The following is a 16,614-nucleotide window of genomic DNA, read 5'->3' on the forward strand; positions in this document are numbered from 1 at the left end:
TACACTTGCGAAGCTGATCTTTTGTACCCAAGTACAAGATTTGATGCTTGGATTCCCCTTTGACGACCTGGGCCTCCCTTTGGGTGGGTGATCCAATCTCTTGTTCCGGGTTCCTGCCCTACCTGTTCCTGACACGTTTGCACGGGGGAAAGGGAAGGGAAGGTCTCTCCTTGTGAAGAGGGCAGCTCTACCATTTCCCTTCCCCCCTCGCCTCTCCCATCAGCTGAGCCCCTTTGGATTTAAGGGAAGGGTCCCGGCAGCTTTCTGCTTGGCCTCCCCATGGTGGCTCCTCATGAGAAAAGCCCCCTTGGGATGCTCAGCCTGTCATCTTTGCCTTGGGGCGTGTCTGCCTGCCCCGGGGGCTTCCTAATCAACGCGTGGGACCTCGTGTCTCCGGGGAATCCTGGGTCCTCTAGGATAAAGCTGAACTCCTGTGAAGGGTGGGTGCTCCCCCCATCCCACACCATGCCTGCCTTTTCTCTCCAATGGCTGATCTCGCCCCAGGGTCAGGGGCTCTAAGCTGGCGCCCAGGCAGGTCCCTGGCAGTCCCCCATGGGGTCACCCTCTGGCCTCGGGTCTGCTAGCTCTCCGACAAGCTCCTTGAGGACAGCCTTCCTTTTCGGACCTGTCCTGGTCTGTGAAGAAGCAACTGGAGTATCTGACTGACCTGTGACTGCCCTCGGGGCACAGACAGTCAGGGTGGAGGGGAGGGGCCTCCAGCGCCCCGGGTCCAGCCCCTCAAGGCCCGGCTTCAGCCTCCTTGTGGCCAGAGCAAGGAGCCGGATGAAGCCCAGAAGGGCAGCCCCTCCTCGCCCACCCAAACGTCGGCCTTCAAAGCCAAGCCCCAAAGTCACTTGCAGCTGGTCAGAGGCAGTTTCCTGGTGAAGCCTAGTCCCAGGCTTACAAGGCCCCCTTCCCCGTGGTCAGGCTCTCCTTTCCCACGCACAACCCCGCTTCGGCTAGACAAGCCTTTGGGCCCATCTGTCTAAATGCCTTTCTCTTACCTGAGTTTCTGGGTTCTGATTTGCTGGTAGGGGCTTGGGGGCCGGAAGGGTCAGTGTTTGTGACCTGGGCGGGAGGCTGCCCTGCACTGGAAAGTGCCGGGGCTCTGTATTCAGGAGGAGGGGCTCCATATCCAGCGGGAAGGTGCACGTATCCAGGGACATATCCAGGAGGAGGGGGGATAAGGCCATGGGGAGGTGGTCCGTACCCAGGGGGAGGGGGTCCAAATCCAGGGAGAGGAATCCCAACCCCAGCGGCTGAGGTAGTGGCCATCTGATACCCTAGACAACAGAGGAGAAACAACGCGTTACGTGCGACTCACATGGCGCCCAGCACCGTGCTGGCTTGGGGGAGACCCCCACCCAGCCCTCTGGGACCTGCCAACCTCATCGCCCAAACACCAGTATCCAAAGGGACACAGGTGCTAAGTACCCAAGAGGGGGGCAAGCCTACTGACTCAGCAGAATCAGGGGATGCGTCACAGAGGATGCGTGCTAAAAGGTGGCAGGGAGGCCGGCTGAAGCTGGGGACAGAAGAGAGATGGGGTTTCAGGCACACGCAACGGAGTAGGAAAAGGCGAGGAGGTGGGAAAACAGGGAGGGTACTAAGGGCTAAGGCAGCAGCAGGCTGGCTGGGCCCAGCCTGGGGGGAGGGGGACAGAGCAGACATATCTGGAAAAGGGGCCCAGAACATGGCCCTTTACTCAGCAGGTAGTGGGGCTTCACTGCAGGCTTTGGAGCAGACAAGGGCTCTGAGGGTGGCCAGATCTCTGCAGAAGCGAGAGGCGGGGGGCTTGGAGGGACGGAGCGGCAGTGGGGAGGGACTCTTCCACGATAAATATCACCCAGGCAGGAGGTAAAGAAGCTGTGGACACGGGTGGGGAGGGATGCGAGGTGTGGCACGGCCGTATTCGAGGGACTGACCCCGAGGGGTCCAGGATCAGAGAACACCAGGGCCCTCGTCCAGCCTCCTCCTGCTACAGGGGCTGGGGCTGGGGAGGGGGGCCTGCCACTGGGCACACAGGTAGCAAGAGGGAAAGCCAGGATATGAACCCAAACCCACGCTCCCCATTCCTCCTCCTGCCCCGTTCCCCCCACCCTCAGCCCCTGAATTTCCCAAATGGCTCAGCCTGTACCCCGCCTATGGACCTGTCATGTCCGCTATTGGGATGAGAGTTATTTGGGGGGTGTCCTAGAGGACCACAGGCTTCCGAGGATGGTGTGGAACAGACAGGTCCCAGGTTCACAGGGGAGGGCCCGTGCACAGCAGGGAGGCCAGAAGGAAGGGCAGGTTGGGGGGAGGGCAGGGAAGGAGCTCAGCTTTTGACATGTGGCATCTGAGATGCTGGTGGGCTGAGGGGCCCTCAGAGATGAGGCCCAAGTGAGCTCATCACTGGGATGCATGACAGAAAGGAGGAGCCTGCATCTCTGTCTGCAAACCCCAGCCCCTTCCGGAGCGGCCAGCCCATACTGGCACAGGAACACGGACCATGGAGTGGCATGACCATGGAGAGACGCTTGTCCTGGAGGGTCGAGGGGGATGCACAGCAGAGATGGAATGGATGAGGGGACCCCCTCGCCTAATGGCTGGGCTCCTTCCCTGGAGAAACCGCAGCCTCCCCACCACCTGCCCTGGCCCAGGCTGCACCTCACCTGGGGGGGTTGGCATGTAGGGGGAGTTGTTGGGCATCACATAGATGAGCTGGGTGGCGCCCAACGGGACCCTTGGTAGGTTCGCGGCAAAGAAAATGCTGGCCTCGGGGCTGAAGCCAAAAAACGTCACTGGTGGTGGGAGCCCTTCAGCAGCTGAAAAGAAAGGGGAGGGGGTCCAAGGGAAGCTCACGGCGGGGCCACGGCCCCCATTATCCCACCGTCAAGGATTTATCAGGCCTTTGGATGCCTCCGAACGCCTCGGATGGTGCCACTCACCATTGGAGGCGCATAACATCATCAGCCGGCCAAACTCAATGGCGCCTCCGCTCCGGAAGGTCAGTCTGAAGGTGGCCTCTCCTTCCCAGCCCCCTGGTGGGTGAAAGAGCACAGACCTGATGGGCTTGGCATCATGGACATGCAGGGGAGGGCAAGGGGCTGACCCAGGACCTTGGACAGCATGTGGGGAGGGGGAAGGACACAGGGGCACAGGGTGGCGCATGGGGAGGGGGCCAGGCTGCCCTGGGACCCCGGGTGGCACATGGCTTGGGCTCAGGGATGCCCACTGGGACCCGAGGCTGCACCCCACCTGGGCTCACGTGCCAAGGGTGGTACCCACCATCCGGTGCAGCGGAGATGATTCCTTTCAAGTAGTTAGCGCCAAAGGTGGGCTGCTCGACTGAGCAGTCCCTCATGAGATTGAAGGGAACCATGAAGGACACGACGGAGTCCTTGGTAGGGTAAGAGGCCACAAAGATCACCTAGGAGGCGGGTGCGAGGCGGGCAGGAAGGAAGGAGAGGGAAGGTTGGGTAAGAAACAGTGCCTGGGACCATGAGACTGAGGAGGAGAGGACAAAGCTGCTTCTGCCAGCAGCCAAGCTGGGAGCTAGCAGCAGACGTGTCTCTACCGCCGCCCCACGTGGACACTTACGTAGGCAGGTGGCTCCCCCCTCCAAGGGCCCCACACCTTGCCAGGAGCCAGGAGGGCTCAGGGTCAGAGGTGAGACTCGAACCCACAAGCCCCTGGCTCTCGGCATCCGAAGCCCCATCTGGAAAACGGGAATCCAATCCGTCGGCCTCAGGAGCCGGTCCCAAGGAAGGGGACACTGGATGGACCCCGGTGACAGCCCTCCTACCTACCACGGCGGGCAGCCCCACGGGAGGCTCAGAGATGCCCAAGGACAAGGCCCCGAGCTGAGGGCTCCATTACCCGGTACGGAGTGAGGTACAGCTTCCCCTTCTTGGGGTTCTTGAAGAGGGGGGACGGCTGAGACATGTTGGAGAAGGAGAGTTCCACATTTTCACAGCGCATCAGAAGACTGCAGGGAGAGGAGGAAGTCAGAGGGCGCAAGGTCATCTGTGCTGCCCTCCCTGTGGGCTCACCGCCCTCTTTCTCTTGTCAGTTTAACCGCACACCCTATTGTTTCTAGCCCCCCAAGGCTTCATCAACAAATGCTCATTGCCCTGTGGCAGATAGCGACCCATCCTTGCCTGTGTCTGTGATCTCCCACTGCAGAAGCTGCCCCCCACGGACCCAGCGGCGCCCACAGGCACTGGGGCTGCCTGGCTGTTATCACCCACCCCCACTACGGGACCAATCACATGCAGCCCGAACGCTTCTCCATCCCTCGCTGGCACCTTGTGCCCACCCTACACACTGCTACCCCAACGACGGCCGTGAGGAGAATTTGAGAAAGGACCAGGCACGCTTCTGCAAACAACCCTCTACTGCAGACCAGTCACCAGAGTGACGGAAAGTTGCCAAGGAGGCCAGATGAGACAGTCAACACGCATTTATTAAGCACCTACTATGCTCCAGGCACCAAGACACAAAGAAAGGCAAAAGACCACCCCTGCCCCCGGGCGGCTGACAGTCTAATGGGTGTAATTCCAGCCAGGTCCCTGACTCCCAATCCAGCGCCTTTCCCCCAGAACACGCTGAAGCCCCCTCCCAGTGCTCCTGCCGCCAGAAGATGCCTGAGTTAAGGACATCACACCGTCAGACATAACAGAGAACCACGATTACTCAAAACAGAGCAGTCCGACAATCTGGCAAAGGAATGAAGAACGCCCGGTGGCCAGACCGCCCAGTGAACGCCCTGGCACCTGTGTGTGGGACAGGACGTGGGAGAACAACGGGAGGGGCCCACGACCAGAGAGGGAGGAGGAAGCCAAAGAAACTGCGCGTGGGGAATCCACAGGGCCGAAGATGCAGAGGTGTCAGGAGACAAGAAATGCTGGGTCAGGGTTTCTTCTGTGATTTTCTGGCTGGGTGGTGCAGTGGAGAGAGCCCAGTGCCTGAAGTCAGGAAGACCCGAGTTCAAATCCTGCCTCAGACACTTCCTAGCTGTGTGACCTTGGGCAAGTCACTTCACCCTGTTTGCCTCAGTTTCCTCATCTGTAAAATGAGCCGGAGAAGGAAACGGCCAACCCCTCCAGTATCTCTGCCGAGAAAACCCCAGATGAGGTCTCGGAGACTCGGGCACGACTGGAACGACTGAACGAGAAGAGCAGAAAGCACTGAAGGGGGTATTTCTTCACGCGGAGACCAGGGAAGACCACGTATGTCCATTTCCCAGGCTTGGCTATGGTCCGATGGCCCGATCTTCTGGAAAGCAAACAGGGCAGCTGACTCTCGAGACTAGAAACGGCGAGCTTCGCTTGGGTTCTGGGCACAATTCTAGACGTTGCTATTAAAAAGAGCGTCTGTGAGCCGCGAGAAAAGGAGCCGACCTGGAAGGGGGAGCCTGCGTGAGTTGGGGGTGTTCAGATAATCCCGTTTCCTTCTGTAATCGGGCCACGGGGCTGGGTTATCGCCGAATGTGGTCATCTCCGTCTATGCCTGATTTCTAAGCCAATATTGGGCAAAGTTTCTCTCGTGATCCTTCTGAATACAGGAGAGATGGGAGTATAATTGGGTCATTCCAGCATAAGGGGGACCGGTAGGTCCAAAGAGGGGTGATTAATGACAGAGGTCTCTGTTGGAGGGCCCCAAGGATCTGCCCCTGGCCCTGAGCTGTTCAACACAGTTATTATTGGTGAGTAAGCTAAAAGCATAAATGACCTGTTTTAAAAACCAGATTTTCAGGTCACGCACACCTGGAAGAGATAACTAACACAGCAGATCACATAGCACCTGGCACACAGTCGGTGCTTAATAAAAATGCTCGCTGCCTGACTGAGCAATTTGAAGACAGAATTAGCAGCCAAAAGGCACTCAATAGGTGGGATGACTCTAATAATATGAAAGTTAATAAGGATAAATGTAAAATCCCACACTGGGGCTTTGAAAAACAGTCCTCCACCAAGCAGAGAAAAGAGAAGCCTGGGTAGACTATAGGTCCTGTGAAAAAGATCTCGGAGTCTCAGTGGACTGCAAGATAGTAAGATATGAACAGCCACAGAGCGCCCAAATCTCATGCCACCTTAGGCTCAGGGGCAGTGTGGCAAAGCAGATTAAGAGCGGGCCCTGGATTCCGCAGGACCAGGCTTCAAGCCCCTCTTAGGGCCCCCGGCGCCCTTCTGAGAACAGATGATACAGAAGAGTTCCTGGCCTGGGGGATGTTCCTTATCTGACAGTCCCCTTGGGCTGTGCTCAGGACCACACCAGTGGATCCAGAACGAGAAAGGGGACCGTGTCACTGCCCATGCCGGGGCTCCATGCTCAGTTCTGGGGGCTGGGAAGGCGCCGACCAGCCAGGGAGAGACCGGAGGAGAGGCAGTAAAGGCCGAGAATCCTGTCGGAAGATGTGCGAGCTGTCACTGAGGGCCTGAGGGAGTGCTGTGGGGAAGAGGGAGGGGCCCAGACTGTTAGCCACAAAGAGGGGCAGGGATGGCGGCTCCGGAGTCTGGAGAACCCTGCCGGTGATCAAACACACCCCAAATGGGCGGTGGCACAGGGCCCATCCCCGGCGGGCTCCAAGCACAGTGCGATGACCACGTGTCCCGCGTGTCAGACACGGTGCAGAGGGTCAGCAGGACCAGGGAGGCTTTGGCTGGGCCGAGATGGAGGTGAGAAGGCGTCCCGGGCAGGTGGGGTGGAGCCAGCCTCCGGCTCGACCTTTGTAAGGCTTTGTGAGATGTGGGTAAGGGAATGCTGAAAGAGGGGGCCCTAGATCAGGAGTGGGAAGGGAGGAAACTGAGGCGGCTCAAGGAGGGGAAGGTCACACAGCTAGTCAGAAGCAGAGCTGGGATTCGAACCCAGGTCTTCTGACTCTCGGTCCAGAGCTCTCTCCACTCCAGCAAGGGTTAGAACTGGCCCATCCTGGCTGCATGACCCTGGGTAAGTCCTTAGCCTCTCGGTTCTCCGGGGTGCAGAAGAGGGGCTGACCCGCGCTGGGAGAGTTTCCTCACTTGGAAAGGGCCAGTCCCCCTTCCCAGCTAAGGGGTTTAGACTTTACCCTGCAGGCAGCAGCGGGATGTGGTCAAAGCTGGATGCTAAGGAGAGTCACCACCTTCTGTGTGCACCTACTGTGTGCCAGTCCCTACAGACTCCAAAATAAACTGACGTGAAGTCGTTCTTGCCCTCAAGGAGCTTACACTCTAGTAGGGAAAGGAGCACGACAACATGACCAGGTACATACAAGAGAGAATAAGGAACAACGAGTGCGCTGCTATGGCGGGACCTGCCCAAGCTAGCGCCTGGGTGGTCGGAACGCAGGGAGAACGGATGGAAGGGGGGCACGCCCGTGGGAGGGAGGCCAGCTACCAGGGGCTGGTGTCTCAGAGGGTTGCCCAGAGCACGAGGGGGGAGGCCCTCACTCAGGATCACACAGCCAGGATGGGTCAGAGGTGGGATCTGAACCCAGAACTTCCAGGCTGCAAACTGAGCTTAGAACTCAGTCGGGAAGAGGGGAGCACCCACTGGGCGGCCAGAATAGGAGAGGGAGCTTCCTGGTAGGGCCCAGGCTTAGAAACCTCCTTCCTGGTCATCCACAATCCCTCTGGGATGATCTCCCTTGTTCATACAGAGATGTCTGCGACTAACTCCTCCAGAGGATGTGTGAGCTTCTTACAAGCAGGACTGTTTGTGTCCCTGGAGCTTAGTGTCCTAGACAGTCCTTGGTACATAGCACGTGCTTAACAAGTGCTTACTGACCGACTAAGGGACAGTCAGTTTTAAGCACCCACTGGGCAGTTGGAGATGCTTAACAGGAGCTAGGGGGAGAGACCAGGGCTGAGCCACCTGCAGGGAGGTAATCATTAAGCTCATGAGTGAGATAAACAGAGAAAAGAGAAGGGTGTCTAGGACAACGCCTTAGGGAACGCCCCAAGCAGGGGCAGAGAGGTCAAGAAGGCCGAGGCCGAGAGAAGACGGCTGATGAGGCCGCAGTTAGGGGACTGCTGGTCACTTTGGACAGAGAAGTTTCAGTTGAGTGATGAGGTTGGAAACCGGCCTCCAGAAGAGGAGAAAGAGGGAGTCGGGGCAACCAGGCGCCTCTGGGGCGCCACATTTCCAAGGGGCCTCAGCCTTATCACTACAGCACGGGTTTGTCAGCTTGGATTTTTCTTTTTTCTTTTGCTGTTTTATAGCTGAGGGTAAGGAGGAGACCAAGACTGACAGTGAGTCACAGGGCTTCTCCCCGGCATTTGCCTAAGACAGGAAGAGGACACAGGAAGGCGAGGCCAGGGACCTGCCCAGACCAGCGAGTGGTGTGTCCCTCCCCCAGAGGTGGGATGACAACAGCCACCTCATCACGGCCCCTTCCAGGTCAGGCTGGCGGGCACTCCATCCACACTGGGCCTGGCTCCACCTGAGCGTGTCCTTTTAGAACCTCTTTGAGGCCACTAGCAAATGGTCCCAGAGGGGGCCTAAAACAGGCAGCGCCCATCCAAAGGGAGTAATTCCCTCCCTCTCGCCGCCAAGAGCAGGAACATTCCACCCTGAGGTCACGTGCGGGGGAAAGAACACTGAATCTGGGGTCTCGAGAGCTTGGTTTGCGTCACAGCACCTTGTTTCAATGGCCACAAGACTGTGGGCAAGTCATTTCCCTCTTTAGCCTCGGTGTCCTCATCTGTAAAATAGGCATTGTGGTACTTATTTCACAGACTTGCTGGGAGGGAAACACTCAGAAGTAACCCACGCAGCCCCAAATCCATGTGAGCCTTCACCTCCATGGGAGCTAAATCTGGAAGCTGATGTCACAAGGCTAAAGGGGGATGAACTTTCAAAGCTGGAGTCTTAGAGCCATTTTTTCCCCCGAGACAGCTCCATTGTTAAGAAGGTCTTAATGTGGAGCTAGAGTCTTTTCCTTTTTAAATCTGCCCAGTTCTCCTCCCCAGGCCCAGGCAGATCAAAGCTAATCCCTCTTCCACATGATGGATGACTTTAAAATGAAACAAAATAAACCCAGGCCAGCAGGGCCCTGCCCTGGTGAGTGGGCACCAAGGCACCATCTTGGGAAGGATTTCCAGCAGGACAGAGGGCAGCCCAACAGGGCAGGGGGGTGCCCAAGGTGGGGAGACATGAGAGATTAAACCAGTGCCCAAATATGACCCGAAACAGAGCATCGCAAGTGAAAATGTCACGTGGATGGGTCATCATCTTTCTGGGAAATTCAGTCAAAGTGACTTGGGTATGGATGTGATGGCCAAAGCACAGATAGCACTGGGGTCTGAGGCCTCGCTGCACAAATGAATGAAGGCGTGAATGAGTGAATGAAAAGATGAACAGTTACCCTGGGCCAAGCATGGCCCCAAGCCAAGAGCTGGGGATGCAACCAGGAAAAGATGGCGGTCCCTAAGCTCCCGGTTCTAACTGGAGGAGACAACCACTCCATCAAGGGTCTGGGCCAGGCACCAGGCTAAGCTGGAAAAGAGGGAGAAGAATCCACCCCCTTTGGCAGCTGTTGAAGCACCTTCCTTCACAATGGCTAAATTCAGCTCCCCTCCCACTTTCCCCACAGGAATTCTCTCTTTCCATCTCTCCTTAGCCCCAATTAGAGGGTCATCTTCTCCACCTTGTGCCTCTGGGGCGCCACATTTCCAAGGGGCCTCAGCCTTATCACTACAGCACGGGTTTGTCAGCTTGGATTTTTCTTTTTTCTTTTGCTGTTTTATAGCTGAGGGTAAGGAGGAGACCAAGACTGACAAGGTCAGTCTTCAGTGAGTCACAGATTTTTATTAACTGGAGGCTTATCTCTGTGGCCAAGGGCCTTGAGCAATACCAAGAAGAGACCTGGCCCTGTGTCCTCTTGAGGTCAACTCCTCTCCTGCTAATAAGGCTAATCCCTCTTCCATATGACTAGAACAAAAAAAACCAACTTGGCTTGGTAGAGCCCTGCTCTGGGGAGCAGACACCAGGCACCATCTTGGAAAGGATTTCACAGCAGGACAGAGAGGGCAGAGGGTGGGAGACAAAACCGGTGCCCAAATACGACCCCAAACAGAGCATCACAAGTGAAAATGGCCAGGCTTCATCACCTGACAACGTCCTACTGGAGCTATCTGGGAAATTCTGTCCGAGTGGCTTGGGTATGGACGGGATGCTCAAAGTACAAATAGCACTGAGGTCTGATGGCCTCACTGCATGAAGGAGTGAATGATAACTAACAATAACTAATAATAACTAACAGTTATCAATATTTTTACTCGAGTCCTTGGGGCAAGGATTGCACCTCCTCCAGTGCGGGTGCCTTGCACTGTTCACGGTACCCCAGAATCTTACAGCAGGCAGGGATCTCCGAGGCCATGCAGGACAGCCCAACCCGCCCAGGAATCCCCTCTCCGCCAGCCTGACAAGGGGACTTAAAGACCTCCTCCCATTCCACTCTGGGATGGTTCCGACTGATGGATGCACACAGCAGGCATTTAATAAATGCCTTTTGGATTTAATTAAGTATTATAGCAAATGACTAGAGCAAAGCACCTCACGCCTAGTCTGGCTAAATGACCTCACAGTCTGTGTCAGTGGGAAAGAAGTTTCTGCAGTCCACTCGTAAATCTGAATCGCCCAAGAATAAAGAAAAAACCCAGCAAAGCAGCACCCATTGATGGTGGCCCCCTCAGGCACCAAGGCCTTGCCTGTACACAAGAGGGGTGGCTAGTCTCGGGTCCCTTTGGGAGGCTGCCCTGCCAGGTAGGGTCTTGGGAGGCTCAGGCCTCAGCACTGCCTTCCAAAGCGCTCAGCTGTTCTTTCTCCAAACAAATGTGGCAGACCCAAGCCACAAAGGCTGTACCAGAAGTGCGGAGATCAGAAGGAGTGTGGCCACCACTCTTAGGACATTATGATGTCATCCTGAACTGTTCTTAGGAATCATTTACTGAGGGAGGTCGGCTCAGGTATCCTCCTTCCAGGTGCTGTTATCATCCCCAGGGTATAGATGTGGAGATGCAGGCTGAGTGTGGTTAAGTGGCAGGCAGAGCTGGGACGTGCCTGAGGCAGGATCTGAGCTGGGGTCTTCCTGACCAAGCCGGAGTCCCTGCCCCTCCATCTAGCTGCTGGCGCTATCTCCACCCTGCTTGCAGCTCAAGGTAGGCACATAACTGAGTCACCAAAGGCACCCGGGCCCCATCTGGGGAAGCCCAAGTTAATGAAGAGAAGGGGTAGCTGAGGAGAAGACAAAAGCCAAGCGGAGCTGGTGTCATGGGAGCTGTGGGAAGAGGAGGATGGGGTGGGGGAGTCTCGCCAAGTGTGTGAGAGGCTCACAAGCCGAAGAGGCCAGCTGAGGACAGAGGGCAGAACCAGGAGCTAAGGGCCATTGCTTGTGGTCAGTCTGGGAACTCTGCCTAATGATTCCAAACCCTCCACAGAGGTCTTCAGGTGAAGGATGTTGGAGACAGGGCATTATTTTTGCGGAGATACTCCCAAATCTAGTTAGACCTCCCCAGAGGTTAAGTGACTTGTTCAGGGTCACACAGCTAGTAGGTGACTAAGGTTGAGGTTTGACTAAGCTAAGTTTTAGTTTTTTTAGTGTGATGAATATAACGAATGTCCTTTATGATGGAACATTCAATAAATGTTCACCTTTAAGTAACCAAATCCCCAGGAGGTAGATGAGCCAAAATAATAATAAAAAGGGGACAATGGGAGGGCCATGATTCGAGCCAGTTTGGAGATGGCTGGTCCTTCCAGATGCCACTCAGGTGGCATATATGACTGTAGCTGCAAATCCCCCAGTGAATTTCTAAAACACCTTGTTGATTTTTCATTCACCTTAGCCAACACATGTACAAGTGACACACAGGGCTGGCAGTGTGTCAGTGTCCTCAGCCTATGGTGAAAGGCAAAGGCAGGCTTTCCATTTTTGTGTCTGGTCTTCTTCCTTCCTGATTCTCCTGGGTCTACACAAAGCTTCTAAGACTCTTAACCCCTCTCTGCTCCCGACAGAAGTCACAGTGTCCTGGTTCTCCCCCTCCCCTTGTTCTGTCCTGAGCCCTTCTTGTCTTCTGTCTCTTGGTGATCTCATTCAACAACCAGCCAGCAAGCACTTTGTGTACCAGGAACTCGCTGTGCTAAGTTCTGGGGATGTAAGGAAAAGCCAAAACGGGGTCTCCTGCCCTCAAGGAGCTCACAGTCTAATGAGGAGCCATATTAATCCCTAGGTCCGTATATGGAAAGGCACTCTGAGAAAGAAAGGCCCCAGGGGCTGGTGGGATGGGGAAAGCCAGGGAAACTGAGAGAGGCAAAGACAGACATTCCAGCTCTGACCTCTTGAGCTCCGGATGCCAAGGGGACACTGGTTCCGGCTCATCTCTCCCCTCACCCTGATCTCAGTGCTTCTCCCTCCATCATTCCTAGGACTGTAACCCTGAGCTTCTCTTGGATCCCCTCTCCTCACTCACTCTTCATACCCAGCCATCCCCTGCTGACCTCCACAATCTGGAGTTACCCTGCTTTGCAGGACCCCCTTTGTATGTAGCCCAGGGCTTTGTGGGGACAAAATGAGATGGTCCCTAAGTGCTTTGCAAACGTTAAAGCACTACAGAAATGTTATCACTGTTGTCGTTGCTATTATTATTATCATTACTATTATTATTATTGGGGCTTACAGCTGTTCCCCAAGTGTCCCAAGTGCACCCTCCAGCACACCCCTCCTTCTTGTATCCTTTCGCATCCTTCAAAAAAGCCCTCCTCAAATGATGCCTCCTCCAGGAAGCTCTCCTTGATGTCTTGGATCAGTAACAACTGCCACCCCCCCCTTCCCATAACCCTTGATTTAGTCTCCAACTCCTCTCTTTTGGAGCATGCCCAGCACGTGATTAGCACGGAGCCTGGTGCACAGTGAGGGCTTAATAAAGGCTTGCTGAGTGACAACTGACTCAGCTCTTCCCCTCCCCACCAGAGGGGGCGCTCGCGTTCTCCCCCGCCTCTCCAGAATGCTTCCCCTTCCCGTCCCCACCAGAGGGGGCGCGCGGTCCGTGCTCCTCTCCATGGGCGGAAGAGGTGTGGCCTGCCGCGTTGACGCGCCTGTGAGGGGCGGGCTCAGAAGCTGTTCTTCCCTCCCTACAGGCCCTGCCTCCCCCCCCCCCCCCGTTCCCTCACTCTCGTTCGCTCGCTCCCGCCCCGCACCTCTCGCCTGGCGGGATGATGGCGCAGCCGCGTAGTTCTTCTATGTGGTGCTGGTTCACCGCCATCTTTGCCCTTCCGGGGCGGGCCGACCCTGGCCAGGGACCGGGGAGAGAGGAGGGAAGGGGGGAAGGGGAGGGGGGAAGGGGGCGGAGTCTGCTCCGCGAGGGGCAGGGTTCGCGGGGCCGCAGAGATTATGGCGCAGGCGCGGGGAGAGAGCGAGAAAGCGATAGGGCGAGGCTGCTCCGTCACGTGGGTCTTCTAGGCGGAGTCTGATCCGGACACGCCCCCTGGGTGGGGAAAGGGACTGGCCGAGAGAGACAATGCAAATGATGGGGAGGGAGGGAGAGCGAATGCGACCTTTCCTGGGCCCCGCCCCTCGCTGTTTGTGCGAGATGAAGGTTTAACCTCAGGGCCGGCTGACTGTCGAGTTGTGGGTTCGAATTCATCTCTGGCTGTGTGACCTCGGAAAAACCTGGCAGCCTCTCTGGACTCCAGAGCCCTTATCTGTAAAATGGGACTAATAATACCCTTCCTAATCCCCCTCAATGATAGGGCCTTCTCTCCGAGACTGTTTATCCTGTACAAAGGTACACACTGGTTGTCTCCCCCATTAGACTGTGAGCCCCTTGAGGGCAGGGACTACCACAATGCCTGGCACACAGTAGGCCCATAATGAATGCTTATTCCCTTCTCAGCCCCCCCCTTCCTTTCCAGAGGGTTGGGGTAAGGTGGCCTTGGATTCAAAAAGCTCTGGGTTCAAATCCCAGCTCAGATACTTTGTAGCTCAGTAATCCCTTAAAGTCCTTTCACTCATTGCCTCAGTTTCCTCCTCTGTAAAATGAGGGGCTTGAATTCGATGGCCTCAGGTCTCTTCCAGCTGCAGATCTGTGGCTTTGTGATAGGATAAAGAACCTATGGTAATTAGAACGAAATCCACTCACTCTCCAGCTGAGTGGATCCTGGCAAGTCACTGCACCCCTGCCCGACTGATTCAACAGCTGTAAAGCAGGGATCCTAGCGTCTTCTTCCCAGGGGTGTGGCGAGGATCAGATGAGATCGTATTGGTAAAGCACCTGGTACGCAGTAGGTGTCACATAAATGCTTGTTACTATTAAAACATCTCTATCCAGATTAGCTATTATTAAATATGTAAAATGCTTGGCTCAATTTGCATAATTTTCCATGTTTGTGTTGGGTCATTCCCTCCTCTCTCATCCAGAAACAGCTTGGACAGTAGATTAACATAAAATTAAATTGTGAGATTTGTGCCTAGAATGTGGCGTATGGTATTAATATTTCCTTTTCAACAGGAAGCGCATAAAGACTTGCCTTTGGGAATAGAAATGAAAATTCACTAGTGCAAGATGGGGGAGGCCTTGATTAGAGGTGGTGGTTCTGAAAACGATCTGGGAGTTCCAGTGGACCCCAGGTGCCTTTGGGGTCAGCAGCAGTTGTGATTTGGCAGCCAGAAGAGCTGATGGGGGGCTGCATGATGAGGGGTCAAGCTGGAGGAAGAAGGAGGTGAGAGCGTCCCTGTCCTCTGCCCTCAGGGGACCTCACTGTGAATGCTGCACAGGATTCTGGGCATGGGGTTGGGGAAGGACCTTAAGAACACCGAGAGTGTCCAGAGGGGAATGACCAAGCTGGCTCGAGACCTGGCGTCGGTTGGCGCCATTTGGGAATTGGCCAGAGAAGCTGGCGATGCTTACTGTGGACGAGAGAAGTGTGGGAGGCACGTGACAATCCCTGCCTTGGCCCTGAGAGCAGAAGCAGAACAAGCTGAAAAGAAGCAGATTTAGGCTTCCTTCATGTTAGGGCTTTGAGCTGTCCCGGTGTGGAACGGTGTCCTTCGAGGTGGTGGACCCCTCCTTCGGGGTCTCCCGGCAAGATCTGTAGGGGGAGGGGTCAGAGGAGGCAGTCCCTAAGTCCCCTCCAGCTCTCCAGTTCTCTCCTGGGAAGTGACTTGCCCAAGGTGTGCAGGTGGTCAATGGCAGCGTCTGACAGTCTCAGACTCCAGGTTCAAGGCTTTCTGGTCACCGCACCAGACTGCAGGAGCCACCATCTTACCAGGAAGGCCCAGACTCAAGGCAAAGGCAGAGCTAGTGCTCGAGGCCTTTCCCTCACTCCAACACAGCCTGGACCTATGGGACCCTGCCCTGCTCCACCCAAGGTCGACGCAGGCATTTCCTGTCTGTCTAGCACCAAGGACAGGGCCATCATCTGCCCTTCTGCCACTGGCCAGTCCTGGTCCAAGAACCACATCTCAAAGCTGCTCACCCCTTCATCAACCAGGGCCAAGGACCCCTCTTACGGACCGGGCTCTGGGGATGCCAACATAGGCCCATTTTCAAGGACCTTACAATCTCGTACAAAGACAGTTGCAAAGGCCGTCCTCCACACTTTTGACTCACAGGGTGCCTGGCCTTCCTTCAGGGTTCAGCTGACCTGGCCCCTTTGCCTGTCACTGCTAGCCCTCCCCTAGTACTTTGTGCTCACTTCTCTGGGCCGGTACAGGGCTCCTGGACCCCTCTGGCAGTCTGGTGAAGCCTATGGAGCCTTTGTGGAATCAGAGAATGACAAAGAAAACCAATGATACTGAAATCATTATCGAACTATCTGGGAAAAGCCAAGGTCACAGATCTTACCAGACCCACCGTCGGGCCTAACACAGGAGAGGTGCTTAATGAATGCTTATTGAATTGGGGGGACATGAAGAGCAATTTTGCCCTCAGGAGTCTGGAGTCTGCTGGGAAGGCCTTGAATCAGTGTCTGTGGAAATGGGTTTACTTGCAGTGGATTTAAATGGCCCTTTCACGGATTTCTTTGCAAAAAACAAGGGCAGGTCAAACATTAGTAATGTACCTCTTGCTGAGGCATCTTGCCCCAGGTCTGGGGACTGTTGGGGCAAGGCTCAGAAAACACCCAGAGAAGGGGGATTCTGGGTCAAATCTGATGCCAGGTGTAGATGGGCTCTGGGAGGGATACACCATGAAGAAGCCCTGGACCTCTGGCAATTCCAACAGAGGTGAGGGGAGCGTGGAGGCCGGGGCAACGGGCAGAGGCGATGAAAATAACAAGCCAGGCCTCTTGTTCAAACAGCAAAGTCTTGTTGAATTAAACAATACATAGAAAGTTAAAGTCTACACCCGGTGTGTGTCTGGTGGCTTGTCTTGGGTCAGGGCTGTGCCTGTGGAAGGAGATTCTTCTCTCCCATCAGCGCCAGGCAGCCAGGACGGGGCAGCCGGAAGGGGGCCTGGGCTCAGGCCTCTGTGTGGGCCCCCCGGTGCTCAGCAGTCCCGGCCGTGCCCAGCTGCAGACCCAGTATGGACGGCAGCGTCAGCCGACATTCACACACAACATTCATGCATCGGACCTCAGACTGCTACAAGCCTGCAGCCTATCTGCGGCCAAGCAGATTCATTACTCACATTAACAGGGGCTCAGGGTGCGGCA

At 55.7% G+C, this 16,614-nt stretch overlaps 1 protein-coding gene across 1 annotated transcript; it reads right to left on the bottom strand.

Moving 5' to 3' along the window:
* Positions 1 to 884: 884 nt before the first annotated feature.
* WBP2NL (WBP2 N-terminal like) lies at positions 885 to 13,290 on the bottom strand. Its single transcript, XM_027871013.1, is given in 7 exon segments — positions 885 to 1,121; positions 1,123 to 1,283; positions 2,655 to 2,807; positions 2,931 to 3,023; positions 3,271 to 3,412; positions 3,862 to 3,970; positions 13,162 to 13,290. Coding segments are annotated over 7 exon segments (885 nt in total). The 5' UTR covers positions 13,227 to 13,290; the 3' UTR covers positions 885 to 959.
* Positions 13,291 to 16,614: the final 3,324 nt, after the last annotated feature.

Source organism: Vombatus ursinus, unplaced genomic scaffold, assembly GCF_900497805.2.
Source record: "Vombatus ursinus unplaced genomic scaffold, bare-nosed wombat genome assembly UNPS02003292.1, whole genome shotgun sequence".
Classification (NCBI taxonomy): domain Eukaryota; kingdom Metazoa; phylum Chordata; class Mammalia; order Diprotodontia; family Vombatidae; genus Vombatus; species Vombatus ursinus.